At 33.4% G+C, this 21,970-nt stretch overlaps 1 protein-coding gene across 2 annotated transcripts in view; it reads left to right on the top strand.

Moving 5' to 3' along the window:
• LOC119838685 (lethal(3)malignant brain tumor-like protein 1) overlaps positions 1–21,970 on the top strand; it is a 139,431-nt gene that overhangs the window by 69,841 nt on the left and 47,620 nt on the right. The window contains exon 1 of one of the 2 annotated variants that reach the window (XM_038364760.1): positions 8,812–9,217. The exons of the other annotated variant lie outside the window; for it this stretch is intronic. Coding sequence (XP_038220688.1) covers positions 9,109–9,217 — 109 coding nt within the window. The 5' untranslated portion in view covers positions 8,812–9,108. Of the gene's footprint in view, positions 1–8,811; positions 9,218–21,970 lie in introns of those variants that run through there. 2 annotated transcript variants of the gene reach the window in all.

Raw genomic sequence — 21,970 nt, 5'->3', positions numbered from 1 at the left:
GTAGACACGATCATATTATCGTATTACGAGATGATTTATAATTAATATACTCTCGAATTTGTGGAGCTCTATCATTAATATTATTACTAATAAGCGCTAAGTTGGTACTTCAAACAAAAAAGTGTGTGCCTCCTTAATTGATGCATTAAAAATGGGCCTTATTTTATATGCTAGAGCGAGTTAACTGTTATATACATGCGTCAAGACTTTTTTATTCTCTCTCATTTAGCACACTCAAGACATGGCTAAAGTTATGAAGATACATTTGATATAATTATTGTTTCTTTGTTTGAATTAATTTAATATTTATTGTATTTTATTAGGTCACATTCAATATAGTAGATCTGAGCAAATTAATTTCTGTTGACATTCACACATTCAAGTGAGTTGCCGTTATTTTTGGCAAACAAATTGTGATTAATATTTTCATAATGCGTACAATGTTAGCGATCAACCAATGTCGATGTTGTTGCCAATGTATGGAAGTCGTAAGTATGGTTCTATACACTATACACACGTTATACAATTGCTTCTAGCGCAGATAAAACTGTAATTATTATTTTTTGTGTCTTGTGTAGACAGATAGTCTTAAAAAAAATATTTATTTTTAACGAGTTACCGGCTATAAATTCCATACAAATTGGGAGAAAATTTCAAAAACCAAAAATGTGTACATATATCGAAAGTGACGTTTTAAAAAAACGGTCTGATTTAATCTCGACGTAAGCGTGTAAAAACCGCGAATATTCTCAAATTCATATGTCACATGCGCAACGTTGTGCCTCTATAATTTATGGACGTTCACATAAATGTTACGGAAGAGAAAAAGAAATAAAAAAGTTTATTAGACGCGCGTACGTACGTACGGTTTCACAACTTTCAGATTTTATACACTTTCCCGTGAGCAATTACCAATTGCACCAATTCTGTTCACTCGTAAAATAAAAGCGTTATTAGGAGTTATAAATGCAGGCTGTGGCATAACTGTTGGTTACTTGAGCATAGATTATAGACTGCTCGTATACGAATGCAGATTATATATAGTTAAGTGACGTATCTTGTAAATCACCAAATTTATTTATTTGTCTATGAACCAAGCGCAGGTGAATATTTCTCTTCAATGATTTTTAATATTACACTACAACTAAGAGTGAAGTAAACCGATTTGTAATTTAATCTACTTATGACAATTCGAAGGCGGACTTTTTTTTTTGAGTAATCATTTTCACGAAATTTATATTCAAGTTAACTTTAAATATAAAAGAAAAAGTTTCTCAAGTAGCTATTACATATGATTATATACGCGGTCAGCGACTACGTAGCTCAAATATAAAAATGAAAATACGGTTTCTGATCTAACTGCACTTTACCGCTTTATTCGCTCGGGGTAGCGTGATGTAACAGCGTGCAGTGCATTCGCTTGCCGTTATTGCGGTTAAAATCGTATTAACGAAAAGTAGAAGATAGGAATTGATACATAATTATCGGAACCGTTAAGTTTGTTGGTGTGCAAGTGTGTGATTTATTGCGTAGCGCGTTTGTTGAGCTAGTTTGTATTGTAATTTTATAGATTACTAGCTGCGCCCCGCGGTTTCACCCGCGTAAGTCCGTATCCCGTAGGAATATCGTGATAAAAAATAGATGTTAGCCGATTCTCAGACCTACCCAGTATGCTTACCAAATTTCAGAGGAATCGGTCAAGCCGTTTCGGAGGAGTATGGCAACGAAAACTGTGACACGAGAATTTTATATATATAGACTAGGCGGTCGTCCCGGCTCCATCAGGATATCATGATTTCTATTTCATCCTAAGGGAGCATTTAATCGGGATAAAAAATTTCCTAACACTGTATACCAAATGTCATCAAAATCCGTTCAGTAGTTTCATCGTGATTGCCGTACAAACATCCAAGCAAGCAAACTTTCACATCCTATTAATATTATAAATGCGAAAGTTTGTAAGTATGGATGTATGGATGTTTGTTACTCTTTCACGTAAAAACTACTGAACCAATTGCAATGAAATTTGGTACGTAGACAGCTGGATAACTGGAATAACATATAGGCAACTTTTTATTCCGATATTCCTACGGGATACGGACTTACGCGGGTGAAACAGCGGGGCACAGCTAGTTTATAATATAAGTGTGAGATTTTGCAAAGCTAGTGTTGGGATGTAAGGTTGGATTGAAGAGAAGATTGGCGGTTTGTTAAAACCTGGAAAATTAATATTTAGAAAACTAAAAATTGAGATAATTAGCAATAAATTGTGTACATTTACATACTTATATTTACATTTTTCACAACATTTTCTCTAAGATACGATAGATTTCTATAAGGAACATTTCATCACATTAGGTACGCTCATCTTGCGTATTGCACACAACATTTTTTTTTAGTTCAATAGTTATTATGTAATTTATAATAATACCGAACTAATTAATAAATACAACAAAAATAACGAAAGGAACATGAATTACACAAAAACACACTCACAAGAAATTAACATCGCATCGAGCGTTGAACAGAAGCGATCAAATGAAAGCTTAAGGTCGCCGACTCCTTCGGGATGACCTTTGCTTATCCGACGCTAATAGCCGGCCACAAATCAACGGCTACTCACTTTGTGCATTAGCATAATCCTCGAGTGGCAGAGGCCGTTGGTGTATTGTAAGTGTTGCGATGTTGAATCCTGATTCGCAGCTGGTACACGCACTGGGCTTGTCTAGCTAGTCTGAGCTGACGCCTTAAGAATCGCGTTAGGTGTGTTTGTTATTTGTATGACAGTCTATGTAAGTATGATTGGGCTCGAATAAATTAACTGTCTGATTGTATTATGTGGATAAAGCACCTTTGAAAACAGTTACTATCGAGTTTGTTGTCGTTTCTCGTCTCGTCGATACTAGGCGGTGGGATGGTAGCATGGAATCGGTGGTAGTTTTAAAGAAATTTACTATTCATAAACACTATATAAATGTTAATATGAAAAATTAATTGTTAGGCCTGAGTTGGTAAAATCGTGGTACTGCACGTGAAGAGAAGAAGCGTTGTCATTCTAAAAAAAATACAGTCTCACTCTGTCAAAGGCTGAGAATGGTCACCTCTTTACCAGAAAAATAATTACAATTGTTTCCTTTTAGATAACTGATATATGAACACCAATTGCTTTTATTTTCCCTTTTAATATTTCATCGTAAATTTCCGACTATCATTTTAAATTATTTCATTCATATGCCAATCTATATTTATAAAAATACTTTTAATAAAAGAGTACTCATCAATCTCGTTCGCGGCTTTCTTTCATTCTCTTGATAAGAGAGTAGAGCCGGGTCTGGTAGCTAGCTAAATATAATTACAAATCCAGTTTCCAAATGTTGTAATATTTCGTATAATTACTGTGTTTAATGAACTATATAACGTTTATAGTTCAGGAAACAACTGAGACTGGCTATTTAACCTTTAAAACAATTTAATTGCGAAATAATTCCTCAATTATCACATTAAAGAAATATTACTAAATGTTTGCTATCACACGGCCGACTTACGTGAATGTCTTTATTACTCGACGATGATAAGAGGAGTTTTTATTTCGTGTATATAGGTTTTATAAACATTCAAAAAGGTAAACCTGTAACTCACGTGTTTTAATTAAAATGTTATTCGGATGTTGTCTAAAACATCATTTTTGCTTGCGCAATACATATTTGCTTTTATCCCGATACATAAAATGATAGTTCATCCTTATAATTAACCGTGAATAGATTATTATTTGATTATAGATTGTAGTAAACTTACTTGTTTGTTTTTATACTTATGTATTTTTTTTTTGTTTCAGGTAAGCATGCAACCGCTTACACCAAAAATATATTGTGAAGTAACTAAGTATGTAAGTTGTATAAAATACTGTCTGAATTCCAACTGATTCACTGAATATATGAGATCATTTATCATATGCATAATCAATCGATTCTATATAACAATTTTTTCATGTAAATCTAATTTCTAAATATATACATATAAAATAACAAATCTGCTATGCTGGAAACAAAACGCGTAGCGTTTCCTTTCATGTAAATTATTTCATTGCTTTGACGATGTAATTCAGTTGACCTTCTCAATGCAAGCAACCTGCCGTCCCGCACAATACAATGCAGAACAGTGCGTTCGTTTGTCGTGGCTTTATTATGTAAATTACAATGTTACAAGTGAAATATTTAACTCGACTCGTGAATTACTCAAAACGACCTGACGACATCTTATGTCAGCTGCCACCGCAGATAACTGAATACGGATAGAATATTGAAGACAATTTAAGAAAAAAACGCTCGCGGATAATTTATTAACTATAATCGACTGTTAGTAATGAACATTTATAATTCTATATAATATTATTATATGTTGTAAAATAAACAAATAACTATATAAACCATCAATGAAAGCTGTTATCCTGGGCTTATCATCAGCCCATATATGTTCCCACTGCTGGGACACAGGCCTCCTATGAGGGTTCAGGCCATAATCCACCACGCTGGCCAAGTGCGGGTTGGCAGATGTCACATGTCGTCGAACTTTTGATTCTCGGACATGCCGGTTTCCTCACGATGTTTTCCTTCACCGTTTTAAGCAGTGGTGATGTTATCTACATGCGCAGATAAATTGAAAAATCAATTTATTTCCTGCACGCTCGCCCGGTCTCGAACCCCGACTTATCGATTTTGAAGTCCAAGGTTCTCACCACTGAGCCACCACTGCTTATCCTGGGCTTAAGCATGTAAAATGGTAAGGTATACAAATATCAAAATTCAATTTATTACTTTTATGCATATAATTAATCTACAATAGATTCAGCAGCAATGTTTACTGATAATTAAATGCCTTGTTTCTTGTCATTATGTTAAGTTATTCAGGTGATATTTAATACAGAGAAATAAGAGTATTAGTACACAATTATAGCTCGATAACCGTGCGAAAAATACCTCGTTGGAATTATCACATTTTATTCAAATGTGTCCATGTACAAACATGATTATTGGCAACACAAAACGCGTAAAACAAGACAGGAGCAGTGTTCCTTAGCCCAAATAGGCATGAACGCCTGCCAACTAACAATTGCGTTGTGTTGCCGAGACAGGGCGTTAGCGTTGTCGGCCCTTATATATCCATAAAAAGACCTATCCTACTTCCTTCTACGTGATATATGTTCGCGAGATAAACAATGGTTTTTATTATACATCTGACAATAACAATGGATAGGAATATAATTGGGTAGACGGTTAACGACTACTTCCTTGTAATGAAACTGTGTTTTATTTTGAAAAGTTGATTTGGATATATGTTATTTACACGTTAATTCTAAACTAAATGTAACTATTACTATCAAATATAATTCCTAACTAAATAAAACGTTGTACCACAATGAATCCTTGTCGACTGCGACTTTTCCTTATTTGCAATGTCCACGTATCCCCGTTCAAATGTTAATAAACATATTCAAGGAACCACACAAGTGGTATCGAGTATCGAGCAATCTGTTTTACTCAACAGGCCGATACTGAAACTGGTATAGCATGTTATGATGGAAGATTGTATCCAAGAACCACATGCATTAGCTCCGTGTATTACAATATAATGTGTAATATTCAATGTGCTGTGTTGCGAGATAAAACGATGTTGGACTGAAGGGTTTGTGAATGATGTTGAATGTGATTTGAAGAATTGATGCATTTATTGAACTATTGCGTATCAATTTTTTTAATCGTTTCGCAAAGAAAGAAGGTAATTGTCTAGATGTTCGATTGTTTTTCTTTTCAACCGATCGAGGTGATTCCTTTTGTGCTTGATAAGATTTTTTATGCATTTAAATATGTTGGGATCTAGAGTGGCTCCTCCCATTCCCTCCTCCTAGCTCTCCCCGGGACGTCGGTGAATTTTTTTGTAGATTTTTTTCATTACAAGATTAATATCAAGAAAATTTAAGAACACCTTATACATAATAAATAATAATCTTTGTAAATTTGAACAAGTAAGACAAGATTATTAGTAGTGCATTGGATTATCCCTCCCGTGTTCTGGTTTGGTTATCCCCCAATGCAAATCTGCCCCATGCCCTATGTTTCAAACTTAAATATGCAAGAAAATTGTCATCACATCATCTCTTGATTTTTTCTTAATGATATTGATGATGAATATTGTTGATAAAACTCGACGAAGTAAATATTTTTATATTGTTTTTCACACCCACGTTTACACGACAAGCGGACGACGTCGTTGAATATTGTATAATAAATTATGTATCGGGTCGGTAACGCTATTCGGTAGCGTTATTGGATTATTCACAAATCCTTTGATGGGCATAAAATGCCCTTTTACTGTATATTTTTACGTTGAAATGTATAATATATACTTATCCTTACAATATAAGTAATAAATAGAAAATATTTGATAACATTACCTAATTGTCACTTTAATTTTGTATTGATTTCTTGTATATAATGTATTAATAATAAATTGGTGGTTTAAATTCAAATTTCTTGAATACATATGAAGAAATACAATCATTAACCTAAAAGGCAACTATAATTTTAATAGAAAACAAAGCAAAAGTAACAAACATTATATAAATCACCATGTAAAACTTTTATCATTTGAATTCCTACGCAATGTTATGAGTAGACAACTAAAATTTATAATGTAATCAAAGTGCTAATATAAAAAGTTAAAATTATTAAATAAACGTGCTTCCACTTACTACCAATTAACGTTTTTTAAATTCGATTAACTATGAATTTTAAATGAATTAAGAGTAATGCATATAAATTGTATTGAAATCGTCACGATAGCTGACACGCTGTGTACATAGTTAATACAAGGCCACCGAACGGCATTCATCGTTATACCTCGCGCATTAGACACCATCAACGGCTCTTATTTAATTTTTCATATTAACATCTCAAATACGCATCGAATAACATGAATATTTTTGACCTTAGTGCGTACTGTGAAGCAACATATTGAATTTTCGATGCTTCCTCCCACACTCTGAGACTTCACTTCTTGTAACGCCAGGTGGTCATATTAAAAGCACGAAAGATAATTCTGTTGCTTAGGCATTTTAATAGTGATAAGACTCTGTTTACATTGCCGTGTGAAAGAAACTATAGTTAAATCTCACGTCAAAAAGCACGAATGTGAAGTCTGAAATTATTTCAACATCATATTCTACTAAAGTTTGAATATAAAAGTTTAGTGTCTGGTGTTGATGAGTCGAAAGTGCAGGTGTTACTTGGCTGTTAGAATCTAAAAGCCGGCTATTACTTGAAGTTCTCTTGAAATCATGTTTATAGTTCTGTGAGGATGTTATCTTTAATAAAAATGTGAACGCTCATTGAGACTACTACAATGCCTCGCTAACTAAAATCTAGACTTACAAGTTGGAAGGTATGTTTTTACTGCCTAGATTATTAAGTAGTCGCAAGCACGATGCCTACGTAATGTATTCCTCAAATATAACAATGTCAACTTATTCTTATCAAAACCATAACATTACAGTATGTACATATCCTAATACATAATTATTATATAATCTAAATAGGTAAGTAAAATGTTTCTGGTTGAGTAAACAATATTAAAATTATAGGGTAATCCCAAACCAGGTCTTAGATATAAGATTTTTTAATTATAGATTTAGGTGTGGATATTGAAGCCAATATAGTATTTAATGAATCATTAAATTCAGGATGGTTCGCTATCGTAGCAGATCATTTGTTACGTACAAAACGACCCATCTCCCGTCGCGGAGGTAATTCAATAAACGTTATGATATTTATTTGACATTCAATAATTTCTCAACATCGAATTAATTCATATAACCTCTTAATTGGCTCATTATAACTGTGCACCGCTAACGCGTGTCGCATTCGATATGTTAATTATTTAAATTATGTTATTGATTGAATTTTTCATAATAAAGATGAGTAGTTTATATGTAATTATTAGATCTCTGGGTATTCAGATGTTGTGGATGTTGTAACAATTGACTGTTGTCGTTTTGTTTTGAGTTATAACTCGTTTAAAGTTAGCCATGTTATTGATTATTACCTCAATAGGGAGATGTTGACTGAGGGGAGAGAGGCCCAGCAGTGGGACAGGCATGGCTGATAAAATGAAATAATTTGATTAATTTGAGACTGAATAGAATCTTTAATGCCGCAATGGAAAATATCAACAGCACGGAAATAAACAATTAAGCGGATGATTATTTTGTTATTTAATAAGTTAATAAAAACCGAAACATTCCAAAATAGCATCGTATTAATAGAGTTTATCGTATTATTAATAACGTGATTCACATAATGAATATTTTAATGAATTTATAATAAAGCTATTTGTTTAAACGCCTTAATCTCGGAAATTTTCTCAGTCTTAGATTCCCTGATGTCTCATTTATGACAAAAGGCTATAAACATCAGGTAAAACAAGGGTGAAACCGCTAGCACAACTAGCTACAGCAATATTAAAAATAAATTCAATGAATAAACAATACAAATTCTAAAAGTGAATGTCCAGCAATTAACTATTAAAGCCATCTGAATCCCCAAACATACATTGCGCACAAAGAAGAGATTAAACAACTAACCCGATCCCAAGCTCTACGTCAAAAATGCATTCAAATGTATTTGAAAAATACCACGTGTCCATACAGAAAAATAGTCTAAAGTGACATTCAAAAAATTCAAAAACAGAAAGAGAATCAATTCGCCGTTAAATGGTGCTACCTGGCGGCTGCGGGCGCTGGCTGATAAACTGGAGGTCGGGGCAGTGCGCGAGCGCAAGTCGACACAGACGCACGTGTTGCGCGCGCCGCTCCCGTTTCTGACCCCCAGATTATATGACCTTTACCGGAGAAATACCCATTCGTGACTTGGACTTGTTAAATTAGTGATTTGTGTATTAATCGATTTGAACTTTGGAATTTATTATACGTTATTTATTACGGCTTTTGAGTGACTTTTTTATTTATACTGCTGTGAGAACTGTGTTTGTTGAGCGATTTTTAAGGGAATGACACTTTGAGTTGATTTAATTAGAGTAGTTTTCGTTTTTCATGTAATGTATCTTAAAATGTATATCAAGTCGGAACGATTTTATCAGCAGCCGGAAAACCAGACGCTTAAGGACGAAAGATGCTTCTCGGATTTTGAAGAAGAATTCGATGATCGTGAGTAGCAGTGATGTTTTATTATTGACATAGTCTCTGAATTACAGAACCACGAAATTATCATATATTTGTTATCTTAACATTTACCGTACTCATTAGCTTTTTGTTGTTCCGAAATTATTAATACATATAATTGTGGTATTGAAATATCAATTAACTTAAATAATTTTAATGGCTAATGTAAATGTATATATATATACATATATATTTGTTTTTTTTTTGTAAATAAGAAAAGATCCGTCGGTAAAATTTACTGAGCAACTTAAATGTGAGTCGTCTTTTCTTTTGTTGGTGTACACTGTTCTTTAAGTAATTATTTTTAACAAATAAATATAATTGCCTTCAAAATGTCACAACTGGACTAAATTTTAATGAGATCACGCGGGAGGCACCATTATTCAAATCATAAAGGATTACCAAAATCGGTTTACCCAGTAAAAAGTTATTACAACAAACATAAATACAGTTGAAGAATTGATAACCTCCTCCTTTTTTGAATTCGGTTCAAAATGTGTATGATACTGTTTCGTTTTTTATATAAAATTAAAACATGGGATTTTTTATACAGCATTTGAATGCTACAAAACTAAAAATTAAATTAAAACATTATTTTTATTTTTTAATGTTCTAAATTGCAACAATATAATGTTCGTATGATAATATTTTACGATTCGGCCGCGTTGATGTCTTTTGTTTGAGGATAGTATCGCCCGACTTTCTAACTTTAATATCATTATATTTTTATTTTTATTATTATATAACTATCAAAGTAATTTCTCTAATATAAATATTTAAAATAAATTTTAAATGATACATATATACATATTTAAAATAAATGCAATGAAAACTTTAATTTAAACGTAGCATAACATTTAGACCGAATAGAAATATTATTAAAAGATATAAAAATTTAAACACTTAAAATATGAAACGTAGATATGTATATTTCATCATTAGCTACAATAATTACATTTATATATTCTCTAAAACTATATATAATAAATACAATTTCATGCGTCATATCGTGAAACTCAAGCACGTAGGTATAAATCGCAAAATGCTTAATTCTTTTCCAATGCTCTCAGCCAAGAACAGGTACTTATAAACCGTGTAAGGTCCAGGCGGGCACAATTGAAAAAAAAAAAGGTCTTAATTCCACACGACCGTTACACTGCCATTTCACCACCAGGTAACCCTGAGCAGTCAACATAAAGGCTTTGTGATTGGGGACCAATTACATGTTAATAACTTTCGGTGAGCTCAAAGACTTTAAAGATTCAGTAAGCCTACCGTAGAATACGTGGCTCTAATGATTTGTCTGAAGAAAGGTATGACATACGAAGCATAATCATAGCAAACATAATCAGTTCCTGACTAAGCTCCTTAAATAAAGACACAAAAAACCTTTTTTTTTTCTTTTTTTTTTTTTTGCAAACTTAGTTTTTTAAACAGTTTCTGAGCTTTCACTTGGCAACCGTAAGAAGGTGCCTGTTCAAAATAGTTAATTACACTTCCACAACTTTATTTTTGCGTTACATAATATACGTTTTTTGGCAAATATATCAAATACTCACTTGAGTTTGGCATAATCTAAAGGCAATTATGTATATATTATACTTATATACATTATATAATTATTAAATGTACTAATGGAAAAGAAAATATTGAAGCTTGATTGGTTGGGAATTTCAATAGAAAATAATCTACACTAATGTAATGACTGTGAAAGTAACTCTGATTGTCTCTCCTTCATGCCTATACCACCGAACTGATATAGATGAAGTTTGATACGAAGGTAGTTCAAGAACGAATACAGGACATCGTATAGGAGAACGATGCGGGGAAAAACCCAGGATTGTCTCACTTTTTCTCTCACCACTCGGGCGACAGCTGTTTTTTTATTTATTTTTTTTATTTATTGATATTTATTACATAACTTATAAAGATTTATAAATGATGCAAACATAAACTTGTTCAAGTTTCTACGTGCACCATAACCCTACGACGGTTTTTAAATAAATATATTTCTCGCAAAATGTGCTGGCACTCTATATTTTTAAAGCTATACAGAGTTTTTAGTTTCTTTTTTTCAAAAATATTTGTTTCATCGACTAAATTGTATATATTAACGTAGAAGCTTAGTTCAATTAACGAATAGCATATAAATGTTACAATTATTCAAAATTATTTCCACGAAATTTTAATTCGAAGCCGAATGCTTTAGTAACATTATCATCTAATCACATTTGTGCTTTTTCCGTATCCTCAATAATATATATTCCGTGGTACATTCGCGGCAACACCACTATTAAACATTCAATTATCATTCTCCAAATATTTACAGCCCGATGAGCGCGCAAAATGTCTAAGTACATCCTCTTTTTGCATTAACAATGTGCACTTACAAACAAAAAACGCCACCCTCAGTCTCAAATTTCCCCGGTTACACCCTCGTGCACGTAACGCTGCAGCACCGAGATTCGAAACAATCGCATCCTTACATCTTTACTAGATGTAATTCTAAATAATTTGAACTCTATTCTCAAACGATTACAGCACTAGAACATTCTATTGACATGTAAGGGATGATTGCAAAAAAATTAAAAGCCCCCGGCAATTCTGGGAAAGGCCATTCGCCTATTTACCTGACCGATAAAAAAAAAATGCAGGTAAACCTGACCTGTAGTTGGAGGTTTTTTGAAAGGGCAGGAAATCGACACAATGGGGAACGGTCACGATTGTAAGTTGGGGTAAATAGGTTTAGTGTCGAAGTGCGTCTTCCTTACAATGAGGACTGTGCGCTGCAAATTCATTTATTTTTATTTGGAGAAAATATAATGTATTTGTATTCACATTACAACTGTTTGAGATGTCAATGGAATGTCGAGACCCTGAGACTTTGATGTGTCTTTTATGATTAGAAATATTTTGTCGTCTATTTTTAAATGATTATTTAAATTCAAACATTATATTTGTTTTAATATGGATAAACGTGTCAATGACCTTAATATTGGTATATTTTGTAATCAATAGGGAACAAGGTAAAAAATGGAAACTCGTTTTTTAGTTTTAATTTTTAGCAAAATAAGATAAGATAATGTAAAAGATACCAATAGAAGAAATCAAATTATGAAAATACACGAAGGAGTTGTTAATTATTCTATTTTTCTATTTCGATATCGATATTTACTAAAATAGAATTAAAAGCGTCTCCCGCTTCACAAGTCAGTTTATATTCACGATCACGTGCGACGTATTCACGGTCAACTAAGATTCATTTGCACAGAACTAAAGATTTTAATATTGGCATTTCCATATTCCATTGTAACCGAGTCCGTGTCTTATTAAAAAATTAGCACAACATACATATTAACGCATCTCGAGCGACTCGCTCAACCGAAGTAAAACCTCAAATACATTTCCATAGCAAATAAACAAACACACGCGTGGGTTCAGGGTTCTAAACCTATCAGAACCGGTCGGCGAAACGGAAAATTTGCATAAATCGTCAACATTTTTCCGTCGGAGCGCATTAAAATTCGTAAATTATTCGTTTTATCTCGATGCAGTCAAGGTTGAGGTCTGGGTGAAGGTTAGAGGGTGAGAGAGGTCGTGGGACGCGGGTCGCGCATGCTAATGTTGATTCACCGACCGAAGGCTTGTCACCTCTGACATTTAAATGCGTTCCGATGAGGTGCTTCGCTTATCGAACTCGACTTGTGCGCAGGGACGATAAAATATTTTGTTCAAGAATTATTCTTATATCTCTGTAGGTTGTGCCTACGTTTTTATAGAATCAATCTTGATAAAACATTGGGTCTATGTAAATTAAGTCAAATATCCATTATCGCAGTGACTGTTTATGTGTATGGTTAACTTTGGACTCTCGCGCAGGGATGAGTCACCCTCACTATTGAAGAAAGAGTGTGAGTTTGATTGTGAGTGTATATGGACCTGTATATTGACAAAGAAAATTCGATTGCATTTATCTTCGTTTAGGAATCGATGATAATGATGTAACGTCTTACGTTCATGTTAAAAAAACTTGTTCTCACAATTTGAATAAAATATACCATTCGCAAATGTTGTCTAATGTATTGTAATTGATTTATAATGTATCTTCTTATCATCATGACAATTGGGTAATAAACAAACAGCCATTTTGTAGCGGGGTCAACAGTAAACAATGATTAATCCTTAATATTATAAATGCGAAAGTTTGTAACGATGTGTGTGTGTTTATTACTCTTTCACGCAAAAACTACTGAACCGATTGCAATGAATTGTCTACGTAAGACAGCTATACAACTGGAATAACGTATAGGCAACATTTTATACCGATATTCCTACGAGATACAGACTTACGCGGGTGAAACCGCGGGGCGCAGCTAATATCCCTACTAATATTATAAATGCGAAAGTAACTCTGTCTGTCTGTCTGTCTGTTACGCTTTCACGCCTAAACCACTGAACCGATTTTTACAAAATTTGATATGAAGATAGAAATGAACTTGGGAAAGAACATAGGATATTTTTTATCGCGAAAAAAGGGTAGAAAGGGTTGAAAGAGGGGATGAAAGTTTGTATGAAAGTTCGTTATTGTCAAACCGATTTTGATGAAACTTGGTATAAAGATGGAGATGAACGTGGGAAAGAACAAACCACACTTTTTGATGCGAAGAAAATACTCCTTACCGTGTCGCGCGATATAAGCGAATTCTACGCGGGCGAAGCCGCGGGCGAAAAGCTAGTATAAAATATGTTGTATTTTAAACATTTTAAACGGCAAGCTGAATGAACATGCAATTTTATTGACCTCGAAAAATTGTGTATTGAAAAGTTGTATTGTTTCTAAATCAATTCAAAACTATTTTTATAAGAAATAGACAAAATATCGATACGGAATTTCAAGACAATAAACTAGTCATATAATTATATAAATTGCAAAAGCTACATGGCTGTGGTAAAATAAACAAATCAATTATATATATATATATATACTACACTTATATATATATATACACTTGTTAATCATGTTAAATTCCGTCGTAGCGGTCTGTCCCGGCTACGTCCGTGTTACATATATAGCATATGCCACTGAAAATGCTGGTTTCTACTGATGAAAGAATTTTTTATATCGGTCCGGTGTGTGAAAATATTACAAACACATTCATAAAAATATAAATGTTTCCTCTCTTTATAACATGAATTCTATCATATTGAATGTATTGTTAACTTCAACAACGGATACAAGTAGTGAAATTAGAGATTATAGCTGTAAATTTATGTCTGAATAAGTGTTTACTACAAAGCTTATGATGGCAATAAAATCTGTCATAGTTTATCTTTGTTTTAAATTAACTAATTGAAAAGTAAAAGCATTAAATAAATCATTAATGAAAGCGACTATAGTAAACCAATTACACTTAAGTGTAAATGATGTAATTGTTACTAGCTTCGCGCTCGCAGCTTCGCCTGCGTGGTAAAAGGAAGTTACAGTCGGAATGAGATGATTCGCCGTACTAAAAAATATTGTGTATTTTTAACCATGCTATGAAATAGCTCCAATGTGACGTGTGAGAAAGAAAAAAAACGCATAATTATTTATATATCAACAGTTTATAAAATCTTCTTAATATAAGTTAGTTGAAAATTCTTAATATATTATGTGTTTTATTGTATAATAATGCAAGTTTTTTTTAACTACATATTTATATCTGTTGTATATGCAGCCATATTTTGTTATTGACGAAGACTTTATTATATAATTTTTAAATTATAAATGCTATATATGCAACATAGGAAACTGTATTTTAGCTATTTCTTATCATCCTGTGTCAAGCAAACGCTTATAAGTTTTCATAAAGATATTTTCAGTTGTGGGGCGTCCTTTTACCAGTATGTCACACAATATAACGCTTTAACCAAATAAAGTACCATATGCCAAAGAAGTCAATTAATTTTAACGTTATTTTAAATATCCAATCGCTTTATCCAATCTTCACAGGCCAAGTAACGTTAGTGGCGGGTCGAGTCAACATTGTACAGTGGCAGGGCGGGTTAATTGCGGATTCAGGGCGACCTCGCGTTTAGAAAAGTATCTACCGCACTAGAATTTTAATCGTTACTTTTTTCCCGACTCCAACCTGTTGAGATTAAGATTATCTGTTTACCGCATCGCTTTTTTGTCTCAAGTATCTTTGCGGTCAACTTCGCCTTATGTTTCATCATGATCATGTCATAATTCCAAGTGTGCATCTCTGAATAATTCTGCTTAAATATTATATGATTTTAGGGATCAATATGTGTCGACTATAGAACTATTTCGTACTCAACATTTCTTTGCTCGAAAACTATGCAAGATTTGTGACTAATTAAGGTAGCACTACGATACATTAATCAACTGAATCGCATAATGATATTATTAAAATAACAGTTTTAATGGATTTAGCCTATTACAAATTTGAAAACAAATACTACACATTTCTACACCGAAACAATCGACAAATCCTCGAGACAAAAGTTACATAATTAGTGACACAAAAATACATAACATAACATAGATGTATACAAACATTGACTAAACAAACACAACACCTGCTTAAAACGTTTAACTGTTAACATGTCGTAAAGTACGGAACCCGTATGGATATGAACAAAACATCGTATGCGATGGACAAATATTGGTTTTGGTTGAGGTGACCTCTTGTCGACCTCTCGTTCGGCCGATGACAATCAACTTGGGCCGGTTTGGGGGACAAATATTGCCCCTAATAAGGCGCGTGTCGTACCCAATTTTTTGTGTAGGCATTGAATATATGAATCGTGATGCTTGGAGGTACTTCTAATTTTAATGACGTCATATATTTTAAAGCGTCCTCGCAAAACTGTTTGAGGTTTATAATTGCACGGAGGCATTTGATAAAAATGTAATTTGTATAATTGCAAAACTTGTGAGTCGAGCATTTAATATAATTCAAACGGGACAGGATATATTATAATTATAGGAACAGAAATGACATTTATATGAGTATTTTAAACCTCGATTCAATTATTGAAGTTTTGATAATTAGCGTGAACGAACAGAAATACATACCAATGCTTTCACGTTTATTTACTAATATGATTATTGAAATCACGTTAAGGTACCAGGCATGCATGATTTTTAACAGCACTCGTGACCTTCCATCTGTCCCGATCGACCATCGTTAGGTCGACGCAGGTGGTTGGGTACTAGGCAAACATAAACACGACGGTGTTTGCTCTCGGCCGGGCCCGGGTAAACACAGACAGGTGGGATTCGGTGTGCACTGCGTGAATAGTAATCGAACACGCTCCTCGGATTTAATGTTTTGAAAAAAATCACAAACGTGATTTGCGTTTGATCCGAACAAATAGGAGGGCACTCCCATTCGTTGTAATTTCTGAAAGATTCGAACACCATGTACGCCTTTATATGTTGCTTTAACACCTTATGTAGTATATGGATTTATATTTATGTAAAACATTTTCGAAGCTACCTCCTGGTATTGTGTAATTTTTCCCATTCTCGTTTTCTTAACTCAAACAAATAATTGTGCTGTCTACTTATTTTTTTATATTCTAATTTGTATGAAATTCAACTAGACCTACTTATCTTTATGGAATGATTTGTATATCCTGGATGAATTTTATATTGGAATCTTCAAATTGCATTGACATAACTTATTAGATAATACTAGCAGGCGACTAAAAATGTAGGATAGTTAAAAGTAAACTTAAAATGAAACATTTAATATTAATAAATATTGAATTATTGTAAATTTGTATAATTATAATGTGGGTACGAATAAAATAAATGTTTAAAAATAAATTGAATAAATATAAAAAAATGAGCAACAATTCACGATACTCCCAAGCCAGTGTTCACATCACAAAATTTATTGACATAAATTCGTGAAAATGTTTATTAAATCTTCACACCTGTTCAGAGAAGTCCCGATCTAGTCTTGGGAGGTCAGGTGGAAGGTGCGCCCACGCCGATCGCGTGGCCGATGTAGGTACATAAACATGGCATTTTGTTGATTTTTCTATTAGGCCTCAAGTGGCAGAGTGGACGTTACTGTCGTGTTTGCTAATAGACTTGTTTCTTGCTAACAGCCATTGAAATATTATGCATGTGAATCGAACGTCGATTTTGGCTTTTTTGTTGAATATATTTCGATAAATATATTTGGTTGAATATAATTGGATTATATTCATCGATTAATTTCAAGCATTCTTTCTGCTTTTTACAACAATTCCTGTTTACACAACTCGTCCATGCGTTTAAATATGAATTGTTGTCAATACCATTCCAATTACATCGATGAATGTTGCATAAAACCATGGACAGATCAGATAAGCGACACCTATACATCATACTTATATAGTTTGATGAACTTTACAACTAATCATGCTACGCTCTTTTCCGGCATAAAACCTGTTCGTGTTTCCTTGTGTGGCAAGTGGTTAGGCCTAGACATGTCAACTGTCAACACGCATTGTCCTGTGTCAACTCATTGTGGGCTACGAGCACGCTGCGACGCTGCGACGCACGCGCACGCCGGGTACTGGCACTAGAGGCTTTTGTGCTATGCTTTTGTTTTAACAATTGTGATTAATTGTTTGTTTCTCTAGTTATATGCAATGCGTTTTGATGGTGATTTTAAAATACCTGCCTTGTTCCTTATTTATTTTGAAGAATAATTTGTTCGTTATTTTAGGTGTTTATAAATGCACATCCTTCATCTTATTACTTACGTATTAAACATCAATTGATTATACTATCAAACAGCAGTGAGCACTTTTTGTGCTTTAGTTCTAATTCCAAAATATAATCTATCATTTATGTACGACATAATGTAATAATATATCTTCAGAATTCACAAGATTATTGCCATACATATAAATTAAATATTTTGGGTCAACGCTTCACAATATATCGTAACTATTCGAGGTCCATAAAAGGTACGTTCGTATCAAGTTACGAGCTTTATAGGTATTTTAGAGGCTCTGTTAATCCCCCGATCGCTTGACACGGCAATCACGTATTGGTTATGCATATATGTGGAGTCATATCAGTTAGGTGACGGTGAACGTGCCTCCATTTGGGGTCGCGTCGTACGGTACATTGTTTGACGACGACCCGCGTGTGTGACCCGGCCCGTGGCGCGAACCGTGCGGTGTGCGGTGGTTGATTAATATTTATAAAAGTCGATTGGAAACTGACTTTGTTACGTTTAGAGAGCTGTGAATTATATAGGTGAAAACACAGGTCGGTCTAGCTTACATTCAAATTTTGAATGCTATTAAAATTTATACTGAAGCAATGTTTTCGTTAAAGTTAAATGATAAAAGAAAAGACCAAATGAATTAAATACAGTATCAAATATTAATGAATTATTTAAAATATTTTTTTAATCACTTATTCCTTGATACAGTAAGGAATGAAAATAGGATACAAATGACTTATTTTATAAAAATAATAAAAAATATAAGGGTCGATTGAGCCTTATCGCCTATCACTCGCGCCACAAAACATCCCAAGAGTCGCAAGGCACACGCGGTCGCAACAATGTGGCGTATACATAACAGTAATTTACATCGCTTTAGGTTAACGAAGTTCCTGTTGCATGCAGATTGTTTACGCGTTGTTAACTATAAAACTACGAGGCCTCGGACACTCATGATTATTACCATATTAAAATGATTGTTCAAATATATTTATACGCTTGCAGTCTGAAGACTGTTAGAGTGTAGATAGGTAAAATAGGTACGTGGTTATTTAGATTTCAGTTAACCGAAGACGCGAATGATTTTTCTTCTTTCTATATCTAATTAACGACAAAGTTATGTCAAAATTAAAAAGAGATATACTTTAAATGAAATAAAGTTTTCTTTGATCAATACAGCTATAACGTAAATTTGAATATGAGCATGTTTCAATTAAAATCTTGTCATCTAAATACCGAGATTCGGAGGACACTAATTTTTAACGAGACTGAGAACTACATCTTTTTCAGCATGCAGGAATTAGTTGTACCTAAGTTTTATATACATCCAATATTGACATTAAAAAGCGTCGGTCATATATAAATATCGAATCGAGAGTGCAGCTAACGGTCGCCGTTTCCTCTCTCAGCCAACGTCGAGCCTTCCTCGCTGCCAGAAGACATCGTTCATCGCTCACCTTGACAATTTTCGACCGCGTCCGCCCAATAATTACCACTTGATTCGATTCAAAACTATCGATTCGACTGTCGATATTTCAAAACCACCATTCGTTATTCGAGTTTCTAATGCCTATAGGCTGTACGTTGATTTATTTTATGATTGAGTCAAATGCTGGCTCCGTGCGGCTACCTGGTAATAACTTTATCTCCAGTTGTGTTTATCGCGATTGACTTTTAAATGTTGTCAATATGTTTTAAAGTTTCTCTCAGACTTACTGTTTTTTTTTTATCTTTTGAGTCGCATTACATTAAGTTATTTTTCGATTCACATAAATAATACGTCCATCGAAACTAGTTAATACTGTTCCACGCCAAACGACGTATGTGGTCCGCCAACCCAAAGTAATTTACAATATATTCCTTTTGTGTCTGAATAACCTAATATAGATGTTAATACATTGATCTCTCACAGATAAAACCATTTACACCAACGTGAAAACGAATACAATGGTCCCATTCGACATGATTATTACAACGAGAATAAAATATATAATAGTAACAGAACGCGTCAATTTGAATTCTCTCATAACCCATCTGATTATGAGTCGACCGTGGGCTTTATTATGAAAATCTAACTGTTGCCATATAAATAGAGTCGTCGTCGTTATATAACAAAGGGGACAAATAAATTTGAAACGATATCGTTGAGGATAAGTATAAATTAAATATAATGAATGAACCGTCTATATTTTCAACATTTAAATTACTTCCCGATAATATTATCGAAAGTTTATGTTGACATTTTTGTATCAATTATAAAGGTATCTTATCTGGTTTCCTCGATTTGTTTAAATTAATACAGTTTAAACACAAACAGGAAAATTTTATTTCAATATCAATATAAAAAGTCACTTGTTAATTCTTTATTTTTGTTTAAGATCGTAAAAAAAGCAACTTTCACTATAAATTGTATTATAAAGTCCATCTTTTAATGGATATTAATAGTGTAATGTCATGTTATGAATTATTTAATTAATGCGAGGTTAATGAAGACAATGTTTTAGCTGGCTAGTTGGCAATATTCGAGTTTATTCACACAATGTATCATAGTTCCTATGACAGTCTTGTGAAGCTTTAACGAGCCTGTCGAATTGGACACTTTTACACATCAGCGATTGTGGTAATCATGAAGGTTATAATATAGTAAAATGCCCTTTAAGTAGACAACAATTTAACTTTAAAATGACAAACGATTATTACGTTGTAAAAATCATAACTGTTATTTATTATATTATTTTTTTACGATTCAGTAAAAACGCTGTTATAAAATTTGTTTGGTAAATTAAGCGTTTGTTTCATCGTTTACTAAACTTCAACGGACGTTTTTAACAAGCGACAACTTTGTATTGTATAATTGTTACCCAAAAGTCCATTACCAAAAGTCTTTCTTAATTCAGTATGCAGTTGGCACCGGAGCACTCGTCATGTGCCAAGATGGTTCAGATTGGTGGAAAACTAGTGGGTTAATTTCGCCTTCAAAAGCGCCGCCCGATACGTATCTCGTACGGCTGGATGGAGGGTCAGCATAGTGCAACTTTTTGTGAACCAAATGTAATGTCACTGTAATATCTTGCAGCGAAGGTTAAGCGGATACCTCGGTCATGTTTAGCTGACGGGAATTTGAAGAAATATTTCGTTTTTAAATGTGAAATTTCGTGCATTCTACATTCTCGAGCCGACATAGCGGAAGAATGCTGCGCATAGTACTCACGGAGATATTTATCGGTTGATGTTTGGTATCCTAAATGTGTTATATACCTACATTACTGTTCATTCAAAAATAATTCGAGTACAATATGTTTTACCTTAAGGTAAATTTAAAGGCGACGACCACAAATGTCTGTTATACTTTAGCAATAATGATTCTTCAGAATCCCGGTTTCCTCACGATGTTTTCCTTCACCGTTTCGAGCACGTGCACGTTTTTCTTGTCCGAAACTTCCGAATTTCGATTGAAATCCTAGGTCCTAACCAGTTACTGTAATACAATATCAAAATATAATAAATACATTAATCACACTACATGTGAAAGTTTGTTTATTTAGATGTTTGTCCGTCAATCACGCTGAACGGATGTTGATGAAATTTGGCACTCAGAGTGTGATATACTACTGTTATATACTATACATATATATAAAAAAGTATCTTTTTATATAAATGCTCCCTTGGGATGAAACAGGAATCTTAATATCGGAGCGGAGCCGGGAGGAGCATCTAGTAACAATATAAAATACTAATGTTATATATGGTACCTAAATTGTACATGAACAATGGAAAGCGCTTGTACCACATTTCTATGTTTTATTGCAAATATGACATCGTTATCTAACTACTCTCCATTTTCATAGCAATTCACGAAATTATAACGACATCATTTTCGGCATAGTCGCTTTTAATTTAATCCTCTATCTGATGCATACGAGACATTACAAAGATAAGTGAAATATTTACATGAGGTGAGCTTTTACCGAGATAAACATTTACTGAAGAATTATTAATT

This window comes from Zerene cesonia, unplaced genomic scaffold, assembly GCF_012273895.1.
Source record: "Zerene cesonia ecotype Mississippi unplaced genomic scaffold, Zerene_cesonia_1.1 Zces_u004, whole genome shotgun sequence".
In the NCBI taxonomy this organism is placed as follows: Eukaryota; Metazoa; Arthropoda; class Insecta; order Lepidoptera; family Pieridae; genus Zerene; species Zerene cesonia.
Note: the sequence above shows the minus strand (reverse complement) of the source record. Positions and strands in the feature narration are given on the sequence as shown.